This window comes from Neovison vison, chromosome 8 (genome assembly GCF_020171115.1).
Source record: "Neovison vison isolate M4711 chromosome 8, ASM_NN_V1, whole genome shotgun sequence".
Classification (NCBI taxonomy): Eukaryota; Metazoa; Chordata; class Mammalia; order Carnivora; family Mustelidae; genus Neogale; species Neogale vison.
This window is the reverse complement of record NC_058098.1, coordinates 83,398,072-83,419,715: the sequence shown is the minus strand read 5'-3', so window position 1 is coordinate 83,419,715 and position 21,644 is coordinate 83,398,072. Positions and strand designations below refer to the sequence as shown.

General features: G+C 36.3%; 1 protein-coding gene and 1 pseudogene across 6 annotated transcripts in view; one reads left to right on the top strand and one right to left on the bottom strand.

Moving 5' to 3' along the window:
- Positions 1-21,644, top strand: part of USP34 (ubiquitin specific peptidase 34) — a 250,840-nt gene that overhangs the window by 176,166 nt on the left and 53,030 nt on the right. For all 6 annotated transcript variants that reach the window (XM_044264036.1, XM_044264038.1, XM_044264037.1 and 3 more), the window contains 10 exons: positions 157-212; positions 310-430; positions 8,056-8,239; positions 8,714-8,874; positions 12,947-13,012; positions 15,512-15,658; positions 15,741-15,797; positions 15,892-15,969; positions 16,353-16,447; positions 19,881-20,053. In XM_044264036.1, coding sequence (XP_044119971.1) covers positions 157-212; positions 310-430; positions 8,056-8,239; positions 8,714-8,874; positions 12,947-13,012; positions 15,512-15,658; positions 15,741-15,797; positions 15,892-15,969; positions 16,353-16,447; positions 19,881-20,053 — 1,138 coding nt within the window. The remainder of the gene's footprint in view (positions 1-156; positions 213-309; positions 431-8,055; positions 8,240-8,713; positions 8,875-12,946; positions 13,013-15,511; positions 15,659-15,740; positions 15,798-15,891; positions 15,970-16,352; positions 16,448-19,880; positions 20,054-21,644) is intronic.
- LOC122916509 lies at positions 3,099-4,005 on the bottom strand (annotated as a pseudogene).

The following is a 21,644-nucleotide window of genomic DNA, read 5'->3' as shown; positions in this document are numbered from 1 at the left end:
TAGCTGTATTATTTATAATTTAATTAGTATGTTAATGAATTTGGGAAAACCAAATTCTTATTAATTATAAGGGAAGGATGTTTTTTATTTTAGTAATCTCTGGGTACTAAACACAAAAACCTGTATTTGAATTTTGTATTTTCTCTTTGTATTAAGACTACACTCCTCGACTTAGATGCTTTGGCACGGCATTTGGCTGACTGTATTCGAAGGTAAAGTTTGATGTGAAATTGACAATTTTATCATTGAGGAAGGATAAAAGACATAATTATGTGAACTATCTTGTTTTGTTTGTGCTCTTTTTTGTAGCAGGGAGATCCTTGATCATCAAGATGGTAATGTAGAAGATGATGGTCTTACAGGACTTCTAAGGCTTGCAACAAGTGTTATTAAACACAAACCACCATTTAAGTTTTCCAGAGAAGGACAGGTAGGTATTAAGACATCCAAATGTCTATATGAAATATGATTGAAATTTTTGTTGTTGTTGCATTGTATGGGATATATTAAATTTTCTGAAACTTGCAAGCATAAAACTTGCTAGAACTTTATTGATAGGAAAAATGAACATTGAATAAAGTGAACCCTAGAAATATTAATGCTAAGCTTATATGCAGAAACAATTTTAATTCCTATGACTTGTACATAGAAAGACAACCTCCTCTACAGTTTCTGTAGGGTGGAATATTTTGAATTAGTAATTTACACAGAATTAGTAAGTAGACCTAGAGGACCTGATTGTGTTTCATGTTTAAGAAAAAGCCCATTTGATGGGGCGCCTGGGTGGCTCAGTGGGTTAAAGCCTCTGCCTTCAGCTCGGGTCATGATCCCAGTGTCTTGGGATCGAACCCCGCATCGGGCTCTCTGCTCAGCCAGCGGGAGCCTCATTCCTCCTCTCTCTCTGCCTGCCTCTCTGCCTACTTGTGATCTGTCTGTCAAATAAATAAATAAAATCTTAAAAAAAAAAAAAAAGAAAAGAAAAAGCCCATTTGACATGAAATATATTGAATATTTGATAACACCTAAGCACTCTATACCCACAAATGTCTAATTACTCTTTGAATGAAGTGACTTCCCCTGCCATTAGCACTTTTGTAATAGCCCGCATTGAGGGAGTTAGTTTTGGTTGGAAACCAAAAAAAAAGAGTTTTTTTTCTTGAGGTAACTAATTTGTGGTAGGAAACACTGGAATAACCAAAAGGATGGAAGGTAATCCTCAAGAGCTTAGAGTTGGAGAGAGTTGGAGAGAGTTGGAGATTCTGGAGTTAAACTTAAGGTTTATCTGTGTTAAGGTTTATCGGTCTTGGGGCACCTGGGTGGCTCAGTGGGTTAAAGCCTCTGCCTTCGACTCAGGTCATGATCCCGGGGTCCTGGGATCAAGCTCGGCATCGGGCTGTCTGCTCAGCAGGGAGCCTGCTTCCCCCTCTTTCTCTGCCTGCTTCTCTGCCTACTTGTGATTTCTCTCTCTCTCTCTCTCTGTCAAATAAATAAAATTTAAAAAAAAACATTATAAGGTTTATCGGTCTTAAGTACTTCTTCCCCTATTTGACAAACCCCCGTTTTGTGCTATTTTTCTATGTCCTTTTTAAATTTTCCTATACTCACTGGGAATAATTTGATTGATTTAGTTTTTGCTGGATGAAGTATTATGTTACATAAGCCAGTATATAGCTTTTATTCTGAGATATGAATATATTGATTCCTTTGGTAACATATTGTAATGTGAAAATCATTTCAAAAAAAGAACTACTTTTTAAATAGTGCCAAGAGAAGATCCCCATATAGTTTGATTTCCCATGCTGCTTGGGTGATGATTGGCCTTCCAGGAGTTTCCATGGATATATTAAATATTCAAGTATATCATTTATATTACATAATAACCATTTTGTGATCTGCTTTTTTTATTTAAAAAATACATAAAGAGAAACAACTTTTTTTTTTTTTTTTTTTTTTTTTTAAGATTTTTAATTTTTATTTATTTGAGAGAGAGACAGTGAGAGAGAGCATGAGCGAGGAGAAGGTCAGAGAGCGAAGCAGACTCCCCATGGAGCTGGGAGCCTGATGTGGGACTCGATCCCAGGACTCCAGGATCACGCCCTGAGCCGAAGGCAGTCGTCCAACCAACTGTGCCACCCAGGCGTCCCGAGAAACAACTTTTTTATTGACATTTATGTTGTTACTGGTTGTAAAAGAAACAAAACACAACTGCAGGGAACATCATCTTTGTACCCTGTCCCATTATACACTCCTATACTTAAAAGTAAATTTGATTGGGGCGCCTCGGTGGCTCAGTGGGTTAAAGCCTCTGCCTTTGGCTCAGATCATGATCCCAGAGTCCTGGGATCGAGCCCCACATCGGACTCCCTGCTTGCCCGGAAGCCTGCTTCCCCCTCTCTCTGCCTGCCTCTCTGCCTACTGTGATCTCTCTCTCTGTGTCAAATAAATAAATAAAATCTTAAAATAAAAAAGTAAATTTGATTGATTTTTAATCATATTAGTTCACAAAATTATTTTATCTATCCTTTTATTCTCCAGCTGTACTATATTAGAATGTCTCAAATACCTCAGTTTCTCTGATATCCCCACATGTGAAGGGAATATCTAAGACATCCCTTACATGTGAAGTCTTTACCAGTCTCACTTTAGGTTTGGTTTTTTTTTTAAATGTATACTTCTTTTTATTCATAATCTGTAATGTTTGGGGATACCAAAAGTAATTCTGAGGATGGCTGAATTTAACAAAAAATTTTTAACCTCATCTTTAAAATTCCACTGATCCATCTCGTTCAATGGCAGTTTTCAATAATAGGAACATAAAAACAAACATGCACACAATTGCGCAGTTTTCGTAAAGGTCTATTTCATTATTGGTGGGTAGCGCATTTAACAGTTAAGCACATTTAAATAATGTATAGGTGACTGCACTACTGCAGCATTGGTAACTAAATAGATAGCTGGTTCCTAGTTGAATTGGTTAAAAAGTGATTGCCTAAATATTTAAAATACAGCTCTTGTTTTGATCATCCTTTGTTTGAACACCTTCTTGGGGTGGGCGCGGGGGGGAAGCCTGCTGGTCACACTGGAAATATATTAAGGACAAATCTTCTGATACCCATTCCCAGAGGTTTCTTTCAGTTGGATTAAGCCTCCAACTCCAGGGCAAGCCCAAGTTTGTGGCCTTCAGCATTAATGCTCTTCCTGTCTACCAGAGCAGACAGTGTAAGCCTGACACCAGGCCTCAGAGTCTTGAGTGTAGCCCACTCCAATTAAACTAGAATTGTTGACTTTTGCAGAAAGGGAAGCAGTGGGATCCAACTGATACTTGGCTGCAGTGCCAAAGCGAGTGCTGTTGGTACCTGATGTCCAAGCAAGGTTTACTGAAGTGTCGAGATCTTCACATACTTTTTGATAAATTGATCCTCCAAATTCTGTCCCATCATTGACATTAGTGTGTAGTTGGAAGTCCCCAGTCCTGTAGCCCACTGCAAAGTTATCTTGTCGGCTTTGATTTGACACAGTCTATAAAGTCATCTGGTACCCAGCAAGCCAGCCTTCGTAACCAAAGACCGCTGAACCATGGATTGCAGGTCCAGCAAAATCAAAGTCAACTTCACAACCAAGGTTTATACACTCCCTCTTATAAGGAGACTTGATTTTACCACTTTTCTTTCCCGTGTTTGATGAGATGGTGATATCAAATGTCAGTTTCAAACCTTGACAAATCTGGTCTTCAATTACGATTTTTGTTCCCAGAGTGTTATCAGTGTTCCATTTTTCTGTGAAAGTCAGACCATACTCACACCATTTATATTTGGTCTCCAAGGTTCCAGTATTACCAGTTTCTGTATTAGATGAACCAGACGTTGATAATTCCACACCACTGCATGACTTTGTTTTCACATCCAGTTTCACCAAACCAAAACCAAATCCTTTGTTGAAAATATCTCTGGCAGCTTTGCCCAGGTCAGCATATGATGGAGGAATACACATTGGCTGTGTGCACCTCTGTCCGTAGGTCACCTTAGCGAGGCCACAGGAAGAGGTGATCTGGTGGTCTCCTGAGAGGGGCCGCTACTGCCGCTCTGCTCACAGCTGAGGCCGCTGGGCTCGCTCAGCTACCCTGGCTGGAGGGCGAAGTGAAGGAGACTTTTGCTTTAGTTTTATGTCTTTGATTTCTGTTGAAGATGAGTGTCTTTTTATGTGTGTATTGGCTATTTGTGAATTTTCTGTTTATAATCAGTGTGTATTTTTTGTCTTTTTCCTTCTCATTTGTAAAAGTCTGTATTTGGAAAATATTAAAAAATTTAATATTCTTTCTCTGTCCTCTTTTCCAGAATTCTTTTTTTTTTTTTTTTTTGCTTATCCATAGTTTTTATGTTTTTTTATTTTTATTTTTTAAAGATTTTATGTATTTATTTGACAGAGATCACAAGTAGGCAGAGAGAGAGAGGAAGGAAAGCAGGCTCTCTGCTGATCAGAGAGCCCGATGTGGGACTCCATCCCAGGACCCTGGGATCATGACCTGAGCTGAAGGCAGAGGCTTTAACCCACTGAGCCACCCAGGTGCCCTACACAGCAGATTTTAAGTAAAAACTCTATTTTTTTTTTTTTTCATATACACAGCAGATTTTAAGCAAAAGCTATTTAGTAACATTTTATGGAAGGAAATTTGTATCTTCATCAAATGTCCAAAGTCCATCTTACAGTGTTAAAAATAGTTGGCAGTGTATAGCAATAATTTTGTCAAGCTTTCTGTTTACATTTTTTCAGTCTCAAAAATAGAAGGAACTGTATTCTTGATATATTTTTATAGAGTCTGTTTTGCAGTTTGATTGGTAAGAACAGAATGGGTTTCGGATATCTCATTTTTCTCTGAAACTTTATCTTATTCATAGTTCGTAGTCTTTGTTATATCTGGGTTGAAGTTTCATCATGGTTGTCGCTTTACATGATTATAGAGATTTCCTTCTCGTGAACTTGTGGGATGGCAAAGTTCATGTTCTCATTGTAAGTCATCCTCCAAGGAGGTGAAAAATTCCCATAGGGGACTTTTTCTTAAAAGACTCAAAGCCTGGGACGCCTGGATGGCGCAGTTGGTTAAACGACTGCCTCCGGCTCAGGGCGTGATCCTGGAGTCCCGGGATCGAGTCCCACATCGGGCTCCCAGCTCCATGGGGAGTCTGCTTCTCCCTCTGACCTTCTCCTCGCTCATGCTCTCTCTCACTGTCTCTCTCTCTCAAATAAATAAAATAAAATCTTAAAAAAAAAAAAAAAAAAGACTCAAAGCCTGATACCAAGGTCAGTGAGAAAGCAGTGATCCCATTTGGCTCTGTGGATACTGGCATGTTTTGTTCACCAGCCTCAACATTGTTGGGGGTCTTCTTTGCATTGCAGTTCTGATCACCAAGTAATGTTAACCTTAAAAAATAAAACTGCCAGTTATTTTACCTGCAAAAATGGGTTTATTCGGGAATAGCAGAGATTCATAACCCAGGGCATGTGCTCTTCTGCAGAACCATAGGCAAGTCCAAATATACCTTAAGTTTTGCCAGAGAAGTACAAAATACTAAAATGAAATTTAGTTGAAAATGTATTAACAAAAATGATGGGCCTTTTAGAATTCATATAGTTACAGGTGGATATTACTTGTTAGTAAGGTCGAATATGTGTTCATTAATTCTTTTCCTACTTTATATTTTTATAGATGTGGATTCTGGGAAATCTTATGTACATAATGGAAATGTAAACTTTGTTCACATGTTTACAGTGGAAATGGAAGTTTATTTTAACAATGTTATTTAATGTGAATTTCTTCGGAATTACATGTTAAAAATCACACTGATTTATTTTCAGAAACTATTTTTAGTATTCTCAGCAGTTTGAGGTTCTTCTTTCTGTGAAGTATACTAAAATGGTTTTACCATTATTTATCAAATGGACATATTGTGGTGGACCTGAGTGTTTCAGCTGTTGAGTGTCTGACTTTTGGTTTCTGCTCAGGTCTTGATCTCAGGGTCGTGAGATTGAGCCCTGTATCATACTCTGTGCTCAGTGGGAAGTTTGCTTGAGATTCTCAAATAAATATTTTTAAAAATGGACATATTAATATACAGGTTGTCCTTTTACTTTAGAGATACCTGCTTTTCTGGTAAACTCAGTAAGGAAAATAAAAATATTGTTCATTTCATTTTGCTTTTACCAACCTGATATTTATGATAAAGTGTTTTTATCTTATCATAGGTTTTAAATATATTTTATCAAAGCTTTGGAGCGATGGAAACTTAGCTCATTCAATTTCTGGATCTAAAATAATTGGCAAAGATAGTTCATTTTATTTATTTTTTATTTTTCTAGAGTGGGGGAGGGGCAGAAGTCAAGGAGAGTTAGAATCTTAACCAGGCCTCACATTAACCAGGTACTCCCAAGATACTTCATTTTAAACTAGTTATTAGCCAATTCCTTTTTTTTTTTAGTTTTACTTTATTTTCTAATTGAAGTTAAGTGTGTTATCTTTTATCTCCAATACACATTATCTAATCTCTGCGTTCTCAAAAAGGCAAGAAAGACTTACCAGTCTGTTGGCTATATGAAGTATACTGTTCACTTTCCATATTTCTTAGCCAAACTTACTTTTCATTGCAAAGTCAGGACTTTGTACTTTCTTTGACAATAATGAGGTTTACTAATGGAAAAATATTTCAAATTGTCCTTCGTTTGGTACCTGTGTCAGAGGTTTCTAAGACCATCCCCAGGTTCAGTGATTCACTAGAAGAAACTCAAAAGGACTCAGCATATAGTTGTACTAGTGGCTAAGATTTGTTACAGCAAAAGAATACAAATGAAATCAGAGACCGGAAAAAGATAGCACCCAGCCAAATCTGGTGGAAACTAGGTACATACTTGTAAGATTTCTCTTCTATTGGAATTGCACAGGATGTGCTTAATTTCAATTCCCAGCGATGAGTGTGACAGCGTGTGAGGTGTGGTCTGTTGGGGAACTCTGTTGAGCCTCAAGTCAGGGATTTAGGTGGGGTGAAGTGGGGGTTATCATTTATAGTACGTGTGTAACTGACCACAGTCTCTGCAATTTCAGACTCCCAGATGGAAAGCAGATATTCGGCATAAATCAAATACAAAAGACATAGTGAGCCACTTCTGTTAGAAGAAGTTTTATATCAGAGGAACAAACTCTTTACTGTTCAAATTTTCACATGACAGCCAGGGGCCAGCCTTACAATCCAGCCATTCTAAGGATAAGAGCATTTTAGTCTCTAACTATATTACCTCTTTATGCACAGTATACCAGAATTCTGGTTTTATACCCAGAACAACGTACCGTGATAGTATTTGAGGTGTGTGAGAAATAACTCTCTTTGGTAAAGTAACAAAGGACCAATTAAAAAGAACAAATGGGAAAGGTGACCCTTTCTCAGGCAGATCAAATTTAGAGAAAAAATACATCTAGGATGGTAAAACCTTGCATTTGAAAAAACCTTTAGTTTGAACTTCACTGGGATAGAAATCAAGAGCTTGGTGTCTGAAATCCTGGCTCTGGCTTCTTCCAACTCTGACTCCAGGCAATGTTCTTAGCCTTTTTTGTTTTCTTGTATGGGGGCCTTTGAGTAGTATCTGGCACTGTAACTGTTTATTACGAGTAAGTCCGTGCTTTTGATGCTGCTGCCGCTGCTGTTAATGTTATGAGTGAAATAAGAGGAAACGGAAATAAATGGCAAAGGTAATCTAGATAGGAGTCCTTAACAAAAACTTTTGGTCACTTAATGGAGTGGAAGATAATAGGGATGGGAATCTAAGAATGAGCCTATTGGCTACCAAGAGGTAAGGAAGAGTAAAGTTGATCCCTACCCATTCTGTTTTCTTTAAGAGAAAGACTTTCAGATGAGGGTATATGATGCTGCTCTAAGTTTTTAAATAGCCTTTTAGTAAATTGTAGATTGTCATATAGTCTAGTTCACTCTATATAAGGTATTCATTATATTTAGAATATAACTAACGTGTAGTCTTAGATAATATACTTGGCCTTTCTCTTTTTTCCAGGAATTTTTAAGAGATATCTTCAATCTCCTGTTTTTGTTGCCTAGTCTGAAAGACAGACAACAGCCAAAGTGCAAATCACATTCTTCAAGAGCTGCTGCTTATGATTTGTTAGTAGAGATGGTAAAGGGATCTGTTGAGAACTACAGGCTAATACACAACTGGGTTATGGCACAACACATGCAGTGTAAGCGTTTTTTTCCTTTTGATTTTTCTCAGTTTTATGAACAGAAAAAAGATTTTGAAGGCTATGGCCATAGAAAGAATCACTCTTCATACACTTTTAACATTATAAGCTATTGTTGCTACATTGTCAAAAGAGTAGACATGGATTTGTTTAAAAAAAAAAAAATAGGTGTAAAGGACTATAGGTATCTGAAATATTTTGGAGTTTTTTGTTAAGTCATTTAGTGCCAAGTAAAATTAAATATTGGCAGTCGAATTTTTAGAGAATGAATTAGTTTTTCTGTGTGTTCTTACTAATTTTATTTCTTTTTTGAGTATTGGCATGCAGTGTTACATTAGTTTTAGTTATCATATATCATGTTTTATGTTTATTAACTAAAGTAAAGGAGAGTAGTGGCTGTTAGTAAAAGCAAAATACATTATGTTTAATAGTTTGTATGGGGGGGGCATCTTTTCCTCCCTCTTTTTTCAGCAGCTCATGCACCTTATAAATGGGACTACTGGCCCCATGAGGATGTTCGTGCAGAGTGTAGATTTGTTGGCCTAACTAACCTTGGAGCTACTTGTTACTTGGCTTCTACTATTCAGCAACTTTATATGATACCTGAGGCAAGACAGGCTGTCTTCACTGCTAAGGTACAGTTTTCCTCACTTCAATATTAAAACTGTTAAAGAAAGTTTTTAAATTTCGGTAATAAATCTTATTTCAATTTGGTAAAACATTGAGAAAATAATTTATGAATTAAAAATGACAGTATTTGATTACATAACTAGTATGTGATCTTATTTTTAGCTCATGTATATCTTGGTTATTTTTCTATTTCAACAGGTTACTCTTAATATGCTATTATAATTTCTTTATTCCTCCAAAGAAAACACAGTTGTGGATTATATACACTTAGTGTATACAATGAACATGGTATTCTCAGTAAAAGTAAATACAAATTTTCTTTACATACAACATAAGCAAAGCCTAAAACAAAGTAAGGGAATGTACCAGAATCACTTAATTTGTTTTATTTTTATCCCAAAGTAAATTTTACTGTGAGCCTAGTTTATCTGGGTTCAAATGTATGTTTCCTGTTACTTTTCTTAGCTTGTTATTCTAGTTTTCACCCTTTTAAACAATGAACTGTTGTTTAGTTTGCCTTCTGCTCTGCTTTTATAATTTCTTGGCAAACGTACTTCATGCTTCTACTTGGGTTTTTGTTTTCTTCCATCATGTCATCTTAATTTCCTGACATTCCCCTCCTTAAGAAAAAATTGCAATTCTTTATGTACTTTCAGTGAATCCTTAATATGTTTAAGTTAGGCTTCAAAGTCTCCAAGTTACAGTATAGTCAAGTGGGTTTTTTAAAAAATGTTATATTAATGCTTTTATCTTCTGAAACTGATTATGCTTAGAAATAGTTGAATAGGGGCGCCTGGGTGGCTCAGTGGGTTAAGCCGCTGCCTTCAGCTCAGATCATGATCTCAGGGGCCTAGGATCGAGTCCCACATCCGGCTCTCTGCTCCGCAGGCTCCTCTCTCTCTCTGCCTGCCTCTCTGCCTACTTGTAATCTCTCTGTCAAATAAATAAATAAAATCTTTAAAAAAAAAAAAAAAAAGAAATAGTTGAATAACTGATTCATTTAGCATATGGAAATTTTTGTCACTAAATTTGTGGCCCTGTCTGCTTAATTTTTTCTTAACATAATCATAATTTTTATTATAGCATCGTAGGTTGTCTTTTTTCCTTTTTTTTAACTAACATACAATGTATTCCTTGTTTCAGCGGTACAGGTCTGTGATTCATCAGTCTTACACAATTCACAGTGCTCACCATAGCATATACCCACCCCAGTGTCCATCACCCAGTGACCCCATCCCTCCCATCCCCCTCTACTCCAGCAACCCTTTGTTTCCTGAAATTAGTCTCTTATAGTCTGTCTCCCTCTCTGGTTTCATCTCCCCTATGATCCTCTGTCTTGTTTCTCAAATTCCTCGTATCAGTGAGATCATATGATAATTGTCTTTCTCTGATTAACTTATTTCACTTAGCATGGTACCCTCTGGTTCCATCCATGTTGTTGCAAATGACAAGATTTCAGGTTTTTTGGTGGCTACTTAATATTCCATAGTGTGTGTGTGTGTGTGTGTGTGTGTGTGTGTACACATACTACATCTTCTTTATCCATTCATCTGTTGATGGACATCTAGGCTCTTTCCATACTATCTGTTTAATTTTTATGGAACCAGTAATGAGTGAAGAGGCATAATTTCAGTGATTTTTTTCCCCCTGCCTGTTAACATGGCCATACTTCATGATTTCTCTTCTAAATGTTAATGATCACTGTTTAGCCATTAGCACTTTCAGGAATTAAAATGTAGCACCAGAAACAACAATCAGATGTGTTAATTGGGAGTAGGTCTCATAAATGGTGTTTTTGGTTAAAAATAAACTTTGGGGGCGCCTGGGTGGCTCAGTGGGTTAAAGCCTCTGACTTCGGCTCAGGTCATAAACCCAGGATCCTGGGATTGAGCCCCGCATCGGGCTCTACTCGGCAAGGAACCTGCTTGTCTTCCTCTCTCTCTAGCTGCCTCTCTGCCTACTTGTGATCTCTGTCTGTCAAGTAAATAAATAAAACTCTTAAAAAAAAAATCTAAATTTTGACTCGTTTCTACATAAAAAATTCTTAACAGAATAGAATTTGACATAACTTCGGAAAGTACTGTAGTCATATATGCACTTGATTATTTATGTGAATGTATTAGTTATTTTTATTTCCTTTTCTGATGTTCACAGCAAGAGTAAAGCTACATGTATTTTAATTGTGGCAAAATACACCCAACTAAAATCTACCATCATAACTGTGTTTAAGTGTACAGTTTTGTGGTAGTAGTACATTGAGGTTATATTACCACCATCAACCTCAAAAATTTTTTCACTTCCACCAGCTAAAACTCTGTACCCACTAAATTCCTCCTATTCTCCATTCCCCCAAACCTCATGCAACTACTATTCTATTACCTGTCTCTATGAATTTGACTATTCTAGATACCTCACTTAAGTGGAAGAGTGCTACAGTGTTAGCATAGTGTCTTCAAGTTTCATCCATGTTGTAGCATGTATCAGAATTTCCTTCCTTTGTTAAGGTTGAATAATAGTCCGTTGTTTGTACCACATTTTGTTAATCCGTTCACCTGTCAATGGGCACTTCTGGGTTGCTTGTATCTTTTTGCTATTGTAAATAATGTTTCCATGAACACGAGTACTCAAATATCCATTTGAGTCCCTGTTTTCACTTCTTTTGTGTATATACCCGGAAGTGGAATTGCTGGATCATACTGGAATTCTATGTTTAGTTTTTTGAGGCATCACTGTGCTGGTTTTCCATAGTGGCTGTGCCATTTTACATTCCTGCCAGCAATGCACAAAAGTGCCAATTTATTCACACCCCTGCTGGCACTTGTTTTCTGTTTTTTGACAATAGCCATCTTAATGGGTGTAAATTTGTATTCCTTTAAGTAGTAAATACATATGTAAAGTATATATTTAGAACTTCTGCATTAAGTAAAATAAAACATTCTTGCTTTTTCTTAATTTAGAAGACTTCAATTACTTCTGTTCTTCAGCCAACTAATACTTCTTCTCCAGCAATGAAGATATAAAGCCAAGTCTTTATTCCTGACTGTTGTATTATGTATACAGTTTGCATGTATCGTGTATCATCACCGCTCTTTCACACATTGGAAAATGTTTTGTGTGACTTCTACCCTAACCACATAGAGTATTAAGCCTCCTGTATGTCAGTTACAGTTGTTTTGTCAGTTTTGTTGATTCCTTTTATTCAGTTCCTTTTGTACTTAGTATTATATAATTTTGTAGTAACTACATGTCGAGTAGAATCCTTTTCAATGTATTTATGTCCTCAGTTTGGTTATAAGCTCCAGAATAGCAGAACCACATTACTGAACACTCTGTACAAGACTGACGCAAATAACTAGTGTATACTTATGGCGTATAGAAAGCTTATTATTCCACAAGACATCAGAGCTTCTTCAAAATTTTGACAGGTAGTTTGTAGTGAGGATAATATTTCATAGTGGGTTTTGTTTTGTTTTGTTTTGTTTTTTAGTATTTGGATGAATTAAAGTATATCTAATAAGTGCCTATAAGGCTGTTGTTTAGGACTACATCTCTAGTGAATGAATCTAGCCAGATAACTGAATTTCAGTTAATGATATTTGAATACATGGAAGGTTTTCAAGCATGTTGGCTAGTAATTTTTCTGCAGTATTAAAGATTCACTGTTGTAGAAAAAATAGATGATGGAAAGATGTCATTTATTATTATAAAACATTTTTTTTTAATGTATGGATTTATCTGTAGAAAATAGCTTTGTTGCATACCTATGATGTTTTCTGTTCCTGCACAGTTACAACTCGTGAAAACAGCATTGTACCAAATGAGTGTTGATCTGGAAAGCAATTTTTTTAAAAGATGTCTTTATTCAGTTTTCTTACATAATAGTGATGGTTACATTTATATAATGAATAAAATAACTCTTTAAATGCTAAATTGCTAAATAAAGAATAAACTTTTCTTACATAGAGCTAAAAGGATGAAAACAGATATACTATTAAACACATTGTAATACTTTCTTTGCTAGACTAATTTGCTACCATCAGTTTTGTTTTAATGGAAAATTTTTCTTTTGATTTCCAGTATTCAGAAGATATGAAGCACAAGACCACTCTTCTGGAGCTTCAAAAAATGTTCACATATTTAATGGTATGTTTGAGAACCATATATGGAAAACTAATTAGATATAACCTATATAAGTTGAAAAAATTAAGTGAAGTTCATTTGTATTGGATTTGTCCTGCTATGTACTCTTATTTTTCAAATTGAATTTTTTAGTTTTTGGTGTTCTTAGTAAAAGTGGCTTTTATCAGTTGCATGTCACTCATCTGCATGATGACTATTAATTTGTCCTTTAAAGAATTCTTTGTATATGGTCCTTTTCCCATCCCAGGGTCACCCACTCCCCCACCCCTGAGTATTCTGGTTGATTTCTCTTTGTCCCTTTTAATTCTCACCCCCCAAACTGTAAAAGCAATCAATCTTAAAAAATTAGCAAATCTTACAATATTATCCCTCTCCTTAAAACTCCTCAGTAATTTTTTATTTTGAAAAGAATAGTATTCAGGTTCATCAGCACATGTCTTCTGATTTTGCCCCTTCCGTTTTTTAAAAAATTTAATTTAATTTTTTTTTCAATGTTCCAGCATTCATTGTTTATGCACCACACCCAGTGGTACTCCATGCGATATGTGCCCTCCATAATACCCACCAGCAGGCTCACCTAAACCCCCATCCTCCTCCCCTCCATAACCCTCAGTTTATTACTTAGAGTCCACAGTCCTTTTAACATCCCCCCCTCTCTCTTTCTCTCTCTCTTTTTTTAAGATTTTACTTTTTTTTTTTTTTTAAAGTATTTGCAGTGTCTAATGTGGGGCTCAAACCCACAACCCTGAGATCAAGAGTCACATGCTGTACTGACTGAGCCAGCCAGGCACCCCTTCAGCTTCCTATATCCAGCGAAATCCGATAACAAGTGTCAGTCCTTGGAAGCCCATCACCCTGTTCCTTCATCACTTTTGTGGCTGTTTATGCTGCTGCTTCTGCATTAGCACTTTTCTCCCTTTTCTTCTTATTGTCTTCTTTCTGGAAGCAGCTTATTTTCAGCTCCTCTAAGAAAACTGTGATTCTACAACTCTGTCTCATATCTTCCACCGGTAGTGAAAGTTACTCATCTCAAGTGTTAGAATCCTGAGGACAGAAATTATATCATGTTTATTCCTATATTTTCCAGCCTCTGACATTTACTAAATGGTCAGTAAATGAAATTTTAACAAAATTAAAAGATTTAATAGTCATTCTTGGATTATAAATTTTTTTGGATGGTGAGAAGGAAAGAGAGAATCTTGATAAAGCTCCATGGGTCTCAGTTTGAAAACCATGAGATCATGACCAGAACCAAAATCAAGAGTCAGATGCTGAACTGACTGAGCCACTCAGGCACCCTGATCCCACTTTCAGTCTCCCTTTAACAGTTGGAGCATGCCATCTCAACTGACAAAACAGAAGTGTTTTAAACTGCTCTTTTTTTTTTTTTCTTTTTTCTTTAAGATACTATTTTTGAGAGTGTGCGAGAGCACGAGTTGATGGTGGGGAGGCATGGGTAGAGGGAGAAGCATACTCCACACTGAGCAGGGAGCCTGATGCAGGACTCAATCCCAGGACTCTGGGATCATGACCTGAGCAAAAGGCAGATGCTTAACTGACTGAGCCACTCAGGGAGCCTTAAACTACTCTTGTAAGAACTACTGAAGTTCATGGGTGCCTGGGTGGCTCAGTCAGTTAAGCATCTGCTTTCAGCTCAGTACGTGATCCTGGATTCCTGGGGTCAAATACCAGTGGAGAGTCTGCTTCACCCTCTCCCTCTGATCCTCTCTGCCTGCTCATGCTCTCGCTTTTGCATTCTCTTTCTCAAATGAATAAATAAAAAAATTTAAAACAAAGACTGCTGAAGTCCAGTCTGTAGTAAAACTTAGGTAGGTAGCCTGCAAAATTTTTCTTTTTTGTTTCATAGTACAAATCTGCATCCTTTGAGTCCCACATTCCTTCCTAGAAATTATTAGACTTAAAAAAATACAAATTTCATATCAGTAACTTAAGCATCTTCAGGCACCAAGACTATTAAATTGAAATTTTAATTTATTTTAAATTAAGCAGAATAAGTCAGAGAAAGAGAATTATCATATGATCTCTCCGATATGTGGAATTTAAGAAACAAGACAGAAGATCATAGGGGAAGAGGGAAAAAAATGAAGCAAGACAAAACCAGAGAGGGAGACAAACCATAACAGACTCTTAATCATAGGAAACAAATTTGAGGGTTGCTGGAGGGAGCGGGGAGTAAGGATGGGGTAACTGGGTGATGGTGAATGGGGAAGGGTATGTGTTGTAATGAGCACTAAGTATTATGTAAGACTGATGAATCACAGACCTGTACCCCTGAAACAAATAATACATTATATGTTAATTATGGAATTTAATTTAAAAAAAACTGAAAATAAAACAGTGAAATTGAAGAAAGCAGTTCTGTTGTAGATGTACTCCCTGTTTTGTTGTTCTGTTATTTATTCAAGAATCTTGTGATAATGTTCTTTTTTTGGAATATATATTTGATTGTTTAATGATCCACCCTGCCCCCTTTTCCTTCAGGAGAGTGAATGCAAAGCATATAATCCTAGACCGTTTTGTAAAACATACACTATGGATAAGCAGCCTCTGAATACAGGAGAGCAGAAAGATATGACAGAATTTTTTACTGATCTCATTACTAAGATTGAAGAAATGTCTCCAGAACTGGTTAGTACCAGAATGCTGATGTTTTTTTGAAATCTGTACAGATGTCCCAATTTTAATTACTCACTTTTGTTTGTTTTTAAAGAAAAATACCGTCAAAAGTTTGTTTGGAGGTGTAATTACAAACAATGTTGTGTCCTTGGTAAGTATTGGCACCTATTTACTTTTTTGAAATCTTAATGTAATGTTTTAGCTTATTAAAATAAATTACTTACATTTGTCTTTTGATTGTCCAGGATTGTGAACACGTTAGTCAGACTGCTGAAGAGTTTTATACTGTGAGGTGCCAAGTGGCTGATATGAAGAACATTTATGTGAGTAATATTTTATATATTAGTAGACTTTTTCTGCTTTTAATACTTGAATACAGCAGGTTTATATTTGTCATCTTGCTAGAAAATTAACTTTCATGTTTTTATTTATTTCCTTCTGTGCAAATCAAATAAGAATTAAAGATAGATCATAGAGCTGATTTTTTTCCCCAAAGTTGAAATACTTCTGCTTTTGAAAAATTAGTAAGATTCATGGACCATCTTGTCAATTTAAGGGAAAAAAATTTTTTTGCTAAAATTTAGATTTTATTTTTATTAAAAAAGTTTGTTCTCCTCAGCATTTTGCCCAAATGATAATTACTACTTTTTGTAATTTTGCATACTATAAACAGTAATATGGAACTTTATAATCTGATTTAATATAGGAATCTCTTGATGAAGTTACTATTAAAGATACTTTAGAAGGTGACAACATGTATACTTGTTCTCATTGTGGGAAGAAAGTGCGAGCTGAAAAAAGGTACGCTTTTTGAAATGTAATGTTTATCATTTTGATATCAAATGAAAAGTAAAACACTTTAAATGGTAAATTCATGTTAAACTTTCATGAAAATTATGTAATTAAGGTCAGCTGCTTGGGGTTTATACTTTTTTTTTTTTTTTTAATTTTGAGGGGGAGAGAGTACAAGTAAGGGAAGGGACAGAGGCAGAGGGAGAAAGAGGGAATCTTAAGCAGGCTCCACGCTGAGCACAGAGCCTGATGCATGGGGCTTGATCCCAGAGCCATGAGATCATGACCTGAGTCGAAATTAAGAGTCAGATGCTTTACTGACTGAATCATCCAAGTGCCCATCAAGCTTATTCTTATATAGCAACTTTTCATTCAGTTATCCAATTGAATATTCAGTCATTCAGTTATTATACTTTGAGGCACCCTTATATTTTTCCAAATTTTTTGTGTCCTTTTAATTAAATATTTACCAAGGTCTGAGTCTGTTAGCCCTTTGCTGTATACTCAGTGAATCATGGTAAAGAGGCTCCTCATGAACTGAAGAGATTCTCCTCTGATTCTCTGAAGTGAGAGATGTTTTTCTTAAGAAGCAACCATAAGTTGGCCATTTAGGACAGGGTAATTGGGTAAAGAGATTTCGATTCTACAAGTGAACATTGAATGATAAGTAGAAATTGCATTGAGGGAGCATCAATTGCAATTATTAGGAACAAAGGCAGAGAAATAGAAATGACCTTGTATGTGCAAGAAGACTGGCATTAGGCTAGTCTGCCTCAAGGAGAGGATTTGCATTGACCAGTAATAGAAAATATGATTGGTATTCAATGATATAAAATGATTAACTTCTAGATTTTGAGGTTATTTGCATAATTGGTTGGCACCAGTTGAACATCTGTCTGAGAGAGAACATAACTATTGTAAAGGGTGACTATTAGACCTAAGCCAGTGTAAAAGTGCAGAGGGAAAAGTGACAGAATTGAAGCTAGGAAAGAAAGAAAATCATGATAGGATGGTAATCTAGAAACTGGGGAAGAGAATTTCCCAAAGAAGGTATTCATTTGACATATTCCATAAAGAAGAAGGGGGGAAATTACAGCTGAGTAGAAGCATTGGGTTTTGTAGAAAGATGTTTAGTGGGAGGCAGTAAAGTTTGGCAATAAACAAGGAAAATGGAATCTGGAAAGGGCTTGGGGATCAAACACGACTTTTCTAGACCGATCTGAGCATGTTGGAAGGCAGAGAATGAAAAGCCATCTCTTAAAACTGCTTAGTTGGAGATTTTACCAGGGAATCTGCCTTGATAGAAATGGTACTCTCTCAGTCTCCAGAGGGTCATGATGGTTGCAAGAGAGAAAAGTTGTAAGGCAGACATGAGAAGCTGTGCAGGCAGTTACAGGGAGAAGACAGGCCCATCCAATGAGAATTGGGTTAGGCTATCAGTTAAGACTGAACACAGAATGGAGTTAGTCAAAAGTTTGTTACTATGGAGGGGTATAATGAGGAATCAATAAAAGATAGTTGATAGGCTGAAGCATTTTCTTTTGAGAATGTCTTTTTAGTTGGAATAAATAAGCTTACTGAAAATATGTCTTTTTTTTTTTTTTTAAAGATTTATTTATTTATTTATTAGACAGAGATCACAAGTAGGCAGAGAGGCAGGCAGAGAGAGAGGAGGAAGCAGGCTCCCCACTGAGCAGAGAGCCCGATGCGGGGCTTGATCTCAGGACCCTGAGACCATGACCTGAGCTGAAGGCAGAGGCCTAACCCACTGAGCCACCTAGGCGCCCAATATCTGTCATTCTTGATAACTTCCTACTTCTTGAAACATCCCCTTCTTTTTTTTTTTTTTTAAGATTTTATTTATTTATTTGACAGAAATCACAAGTAGATGGAGAGGCAGGCAGAGAGAGAGAGAGAGAACAGGCTCCCTGCTGAGCAGAGAGCCCGATGCGGGACTCGATCCCAGGACCCTGAGATCATGACCTGAGCTGAAGGCAGCGGTTTAACCCACTGAGCCACCCAGGCGTCCCGAAACATCCCCTTCTTTTGGCGAATACGATTCTACTGTTTTTCTGAAATACTGTCTCCTCTTTAAGGCAAAGTGTCACTCAGTACTTTTATACTCCTGCTGTACTTTTGAATGTCTGTGATAATATAGTAAGTAGTCAACAGAAATGGGCAAAGGATCATCTTTTGCTCTATCTTCAAACCTGTTTTTCTTAGTTTATTCATTCTTAGCTGAATAATTTGTCTACCACCATAACATGAGTCTCTGTTGACATGCTTAGGATTTTTAATTCATCTTACCTAACAGAATGTTGTGCTTTGTTCTCCCAGCTGTGACTTATGTGTCTCATAGATCCAGTAACATGTATATAACATGTTATATAGTCTATAACATAACTCTTATCTCTTTAGTTCCATTATGTCATTTATCCTCTGAATCTTGCATGGTTCCATGGCCCACCACAGGTCCTTCAGTAACTCTTAGCTCTCAAGAAGCAGTTCATACTCTGACATTGCCCAGAAACCTCTTTATTTGACTCCTTTATATTTCTATAACCTCACCTTTTGCCAGTCTCCCAAATAAACAGTAATGATGGATTTTAGACTTATTTCCTGTTGATGAAATCCTTCCCCTACCTTCCTTATCTCCCTGAATTCCTAATATTTTCTTAAACTAAGCTCTTGATTTAAACAGATTCTCTTTAGAATCTTAAATTCAATGAAGAATTATTCCCCAAAATGCATATTTTTTCATGAATCCAAGCTCTTATGTATTTTTTGTTTAAACTGAAATTTTGGCTTGTTTGTTTTAATTTAAACTGGCAATATTTGTTAAACCATAAGACTTAGGTAACTTGCTGCTGCTGCTGCTGTTGTAATATCAAGCAGCATTTATTGACTGCTATTTGCCAGGCAGCATTCTAAAAGTAGGAAGGAGTAGGCACTTTAATCTCCATTTTAGAAATTTCCAAATTCAGAGTTAAGCTCAGAGAGGTAAAGGAACTTGTTGAGGGTCATACATCTAGTAAATGATAACAGCCAAAGTTTGCAATTCTAATTTATAAAAACAAATCGTTCAATTCCTGTTCTTTAAGATGGAAAAGAAAATTCTGAACCAAAAGACATAACTCCTTTGAAATTTGGTGCGATGCCTTTTTATGTTTCCATAGCACTTAACGTATCTTCTTCATGGAATTTACCACAGTGTGCTTAACTTTTTATTTTTCTTACTTAGACACAGGAAAACACTTTTAGAATGGGAAAAGGCATGTAAGAGGGGAACATAGGTATAGATATGTTTAATAAGAACATGATTTAAAGTATTGTTATTTACTGAGTTGAATACTGAAATACATGTAGTGTAAATGTGTTGCCAGCTAAAGTAATTTTGGAAGAGATTTTTAAGTTTTCTTTCTACTTTTTTTCTGTCTTTCAGGGCATGTTTTAAGAAATTACCTCGCATTCTGAGTTTTAATACTATGAGGTATACATTTAATATGGTAACAATGATGAAAGAGAAAGTGAACACACACTTTTCCTTCCCATTACGTTTGGATATGACGCCCTATACAGAAGATTTTCTAATGGGAAAGAGTGATAGGAAAGAAGGTAATTTTATTTCTTTCTCTTGCTGTGTTTATCATAAGCCTCCATAACAAGACAGTCATAACTATAAAGTTGTAACCAACTACACATTTAATAAAATGAAATTGAATTTTAGAAAGGGGATTGTATTTAAGTACAGTATGGCACATTTCAGTCAATTCATCAATAGATATTTGGCATTTATTAGAGTTAGGTTTTAGGCACTCTGCTAGGCATTAGTGACATGGCAGTAAACAAGATACACTTGATTCCTTAACTCAGAATTTAAGTCTAGTAGGCAAGTCTTATTGAGCAAGAAATTATAAATAAGATGTATCATCAGATAGGATGGTGGATATATCTCAAATTTGGGGGTATTAGGGAGGGCCTTCATGGAGATAACATCGAAGCAGAGCTTGAGTAAGGAATAGATTGAGAGGAATGGCTATTGTCTTTAGGTGGGTAGGAGGTGGGGGTGGAGTCGATGAGATGGGCAAAAGTCAATGGCCACATCTTTTTGTTTTTAGGCCATCTTAATAATTATAATCTTTTTTTGATGTGAAACCTTTGGAACATTTTAAGCAGGGAACTGAGATAACCAGGTGGGATCTGCAAAAGGTTGTTCTGACTACAGCAGTAGAAATAGATTGACGGGTGAGAAAAGGGATGTGGAGAGGCCATTTTGATAAACTCCAGAGAAGATGGTAGCTTAATGAGCAAGCATACCAGTGTATTTGAGAGCAGTATGTGGACAGTTAATAGAATTTGATGATTATATGTATAAATAAATCAACAAAGTTACTGAATATCTCTAATTTGCTATTCTCAGTAATGGGAATAGAGTGGCAACAAAGAACAAGGTCTTTGTCCCTCTGAAGTTGAATTTTTAGTCTACTACTAGAGGTAGGAAGAAAAGTCAAGAATAACTCAGGTTTGTGGCTTGATCATAGATGAATAGTAGGTCAGTATTTCAAGAAGATCTCAAAAAATATCTCAAGAAAAAGGGAATTTGGTCAGAAGTATTGAATGCTAAAGAAAAGGAATTGTTTCAGAAACAACATGGCTGAAAACAGCATGTAGAATGTCTTTGGTTATCTTTATCAGAGCAGTTTCATTTGGGTATTGGAGTAGAGAGGCAGATTGCAGTGAGTTAAAGATGATACTTGGTTCATATCCAGTTACCTCCAGATTCTTACTCCTTTCATAAGACCGGTGCTTTTCAAACTTACCTATATGTGCCTCAAAGACCACAGAGGTGAGGAATGGAAGCAGGTGAGCAAAAAAAGCAGAACAGGTCTAGCTCTTGCTTTCCATTCTTTGGTTGGATAAGTTCTGGTTTACACAATAGGGTTCTGACAATGTTTTTTTTATGTAAGTTCTCTTGATTAAAATTTTTAAGGTTCGAGTAAGGCACTGTATTTTAAGATTTGGGAAAGAACTGCATTTTAATCTTTATACTCCATTGCCTGGCACTTAATGAGCCAGTAAATGTTTCACTAAATAGGACATGAGAAGTGTAAACGGTGAGCATGCGCTAGCTATTGTTTTAAGAGAAGAACATACTCTTTCTTTGAGAAGATGGTGACTATTGCTGTAGAGGAATTGAGTTAAGGGG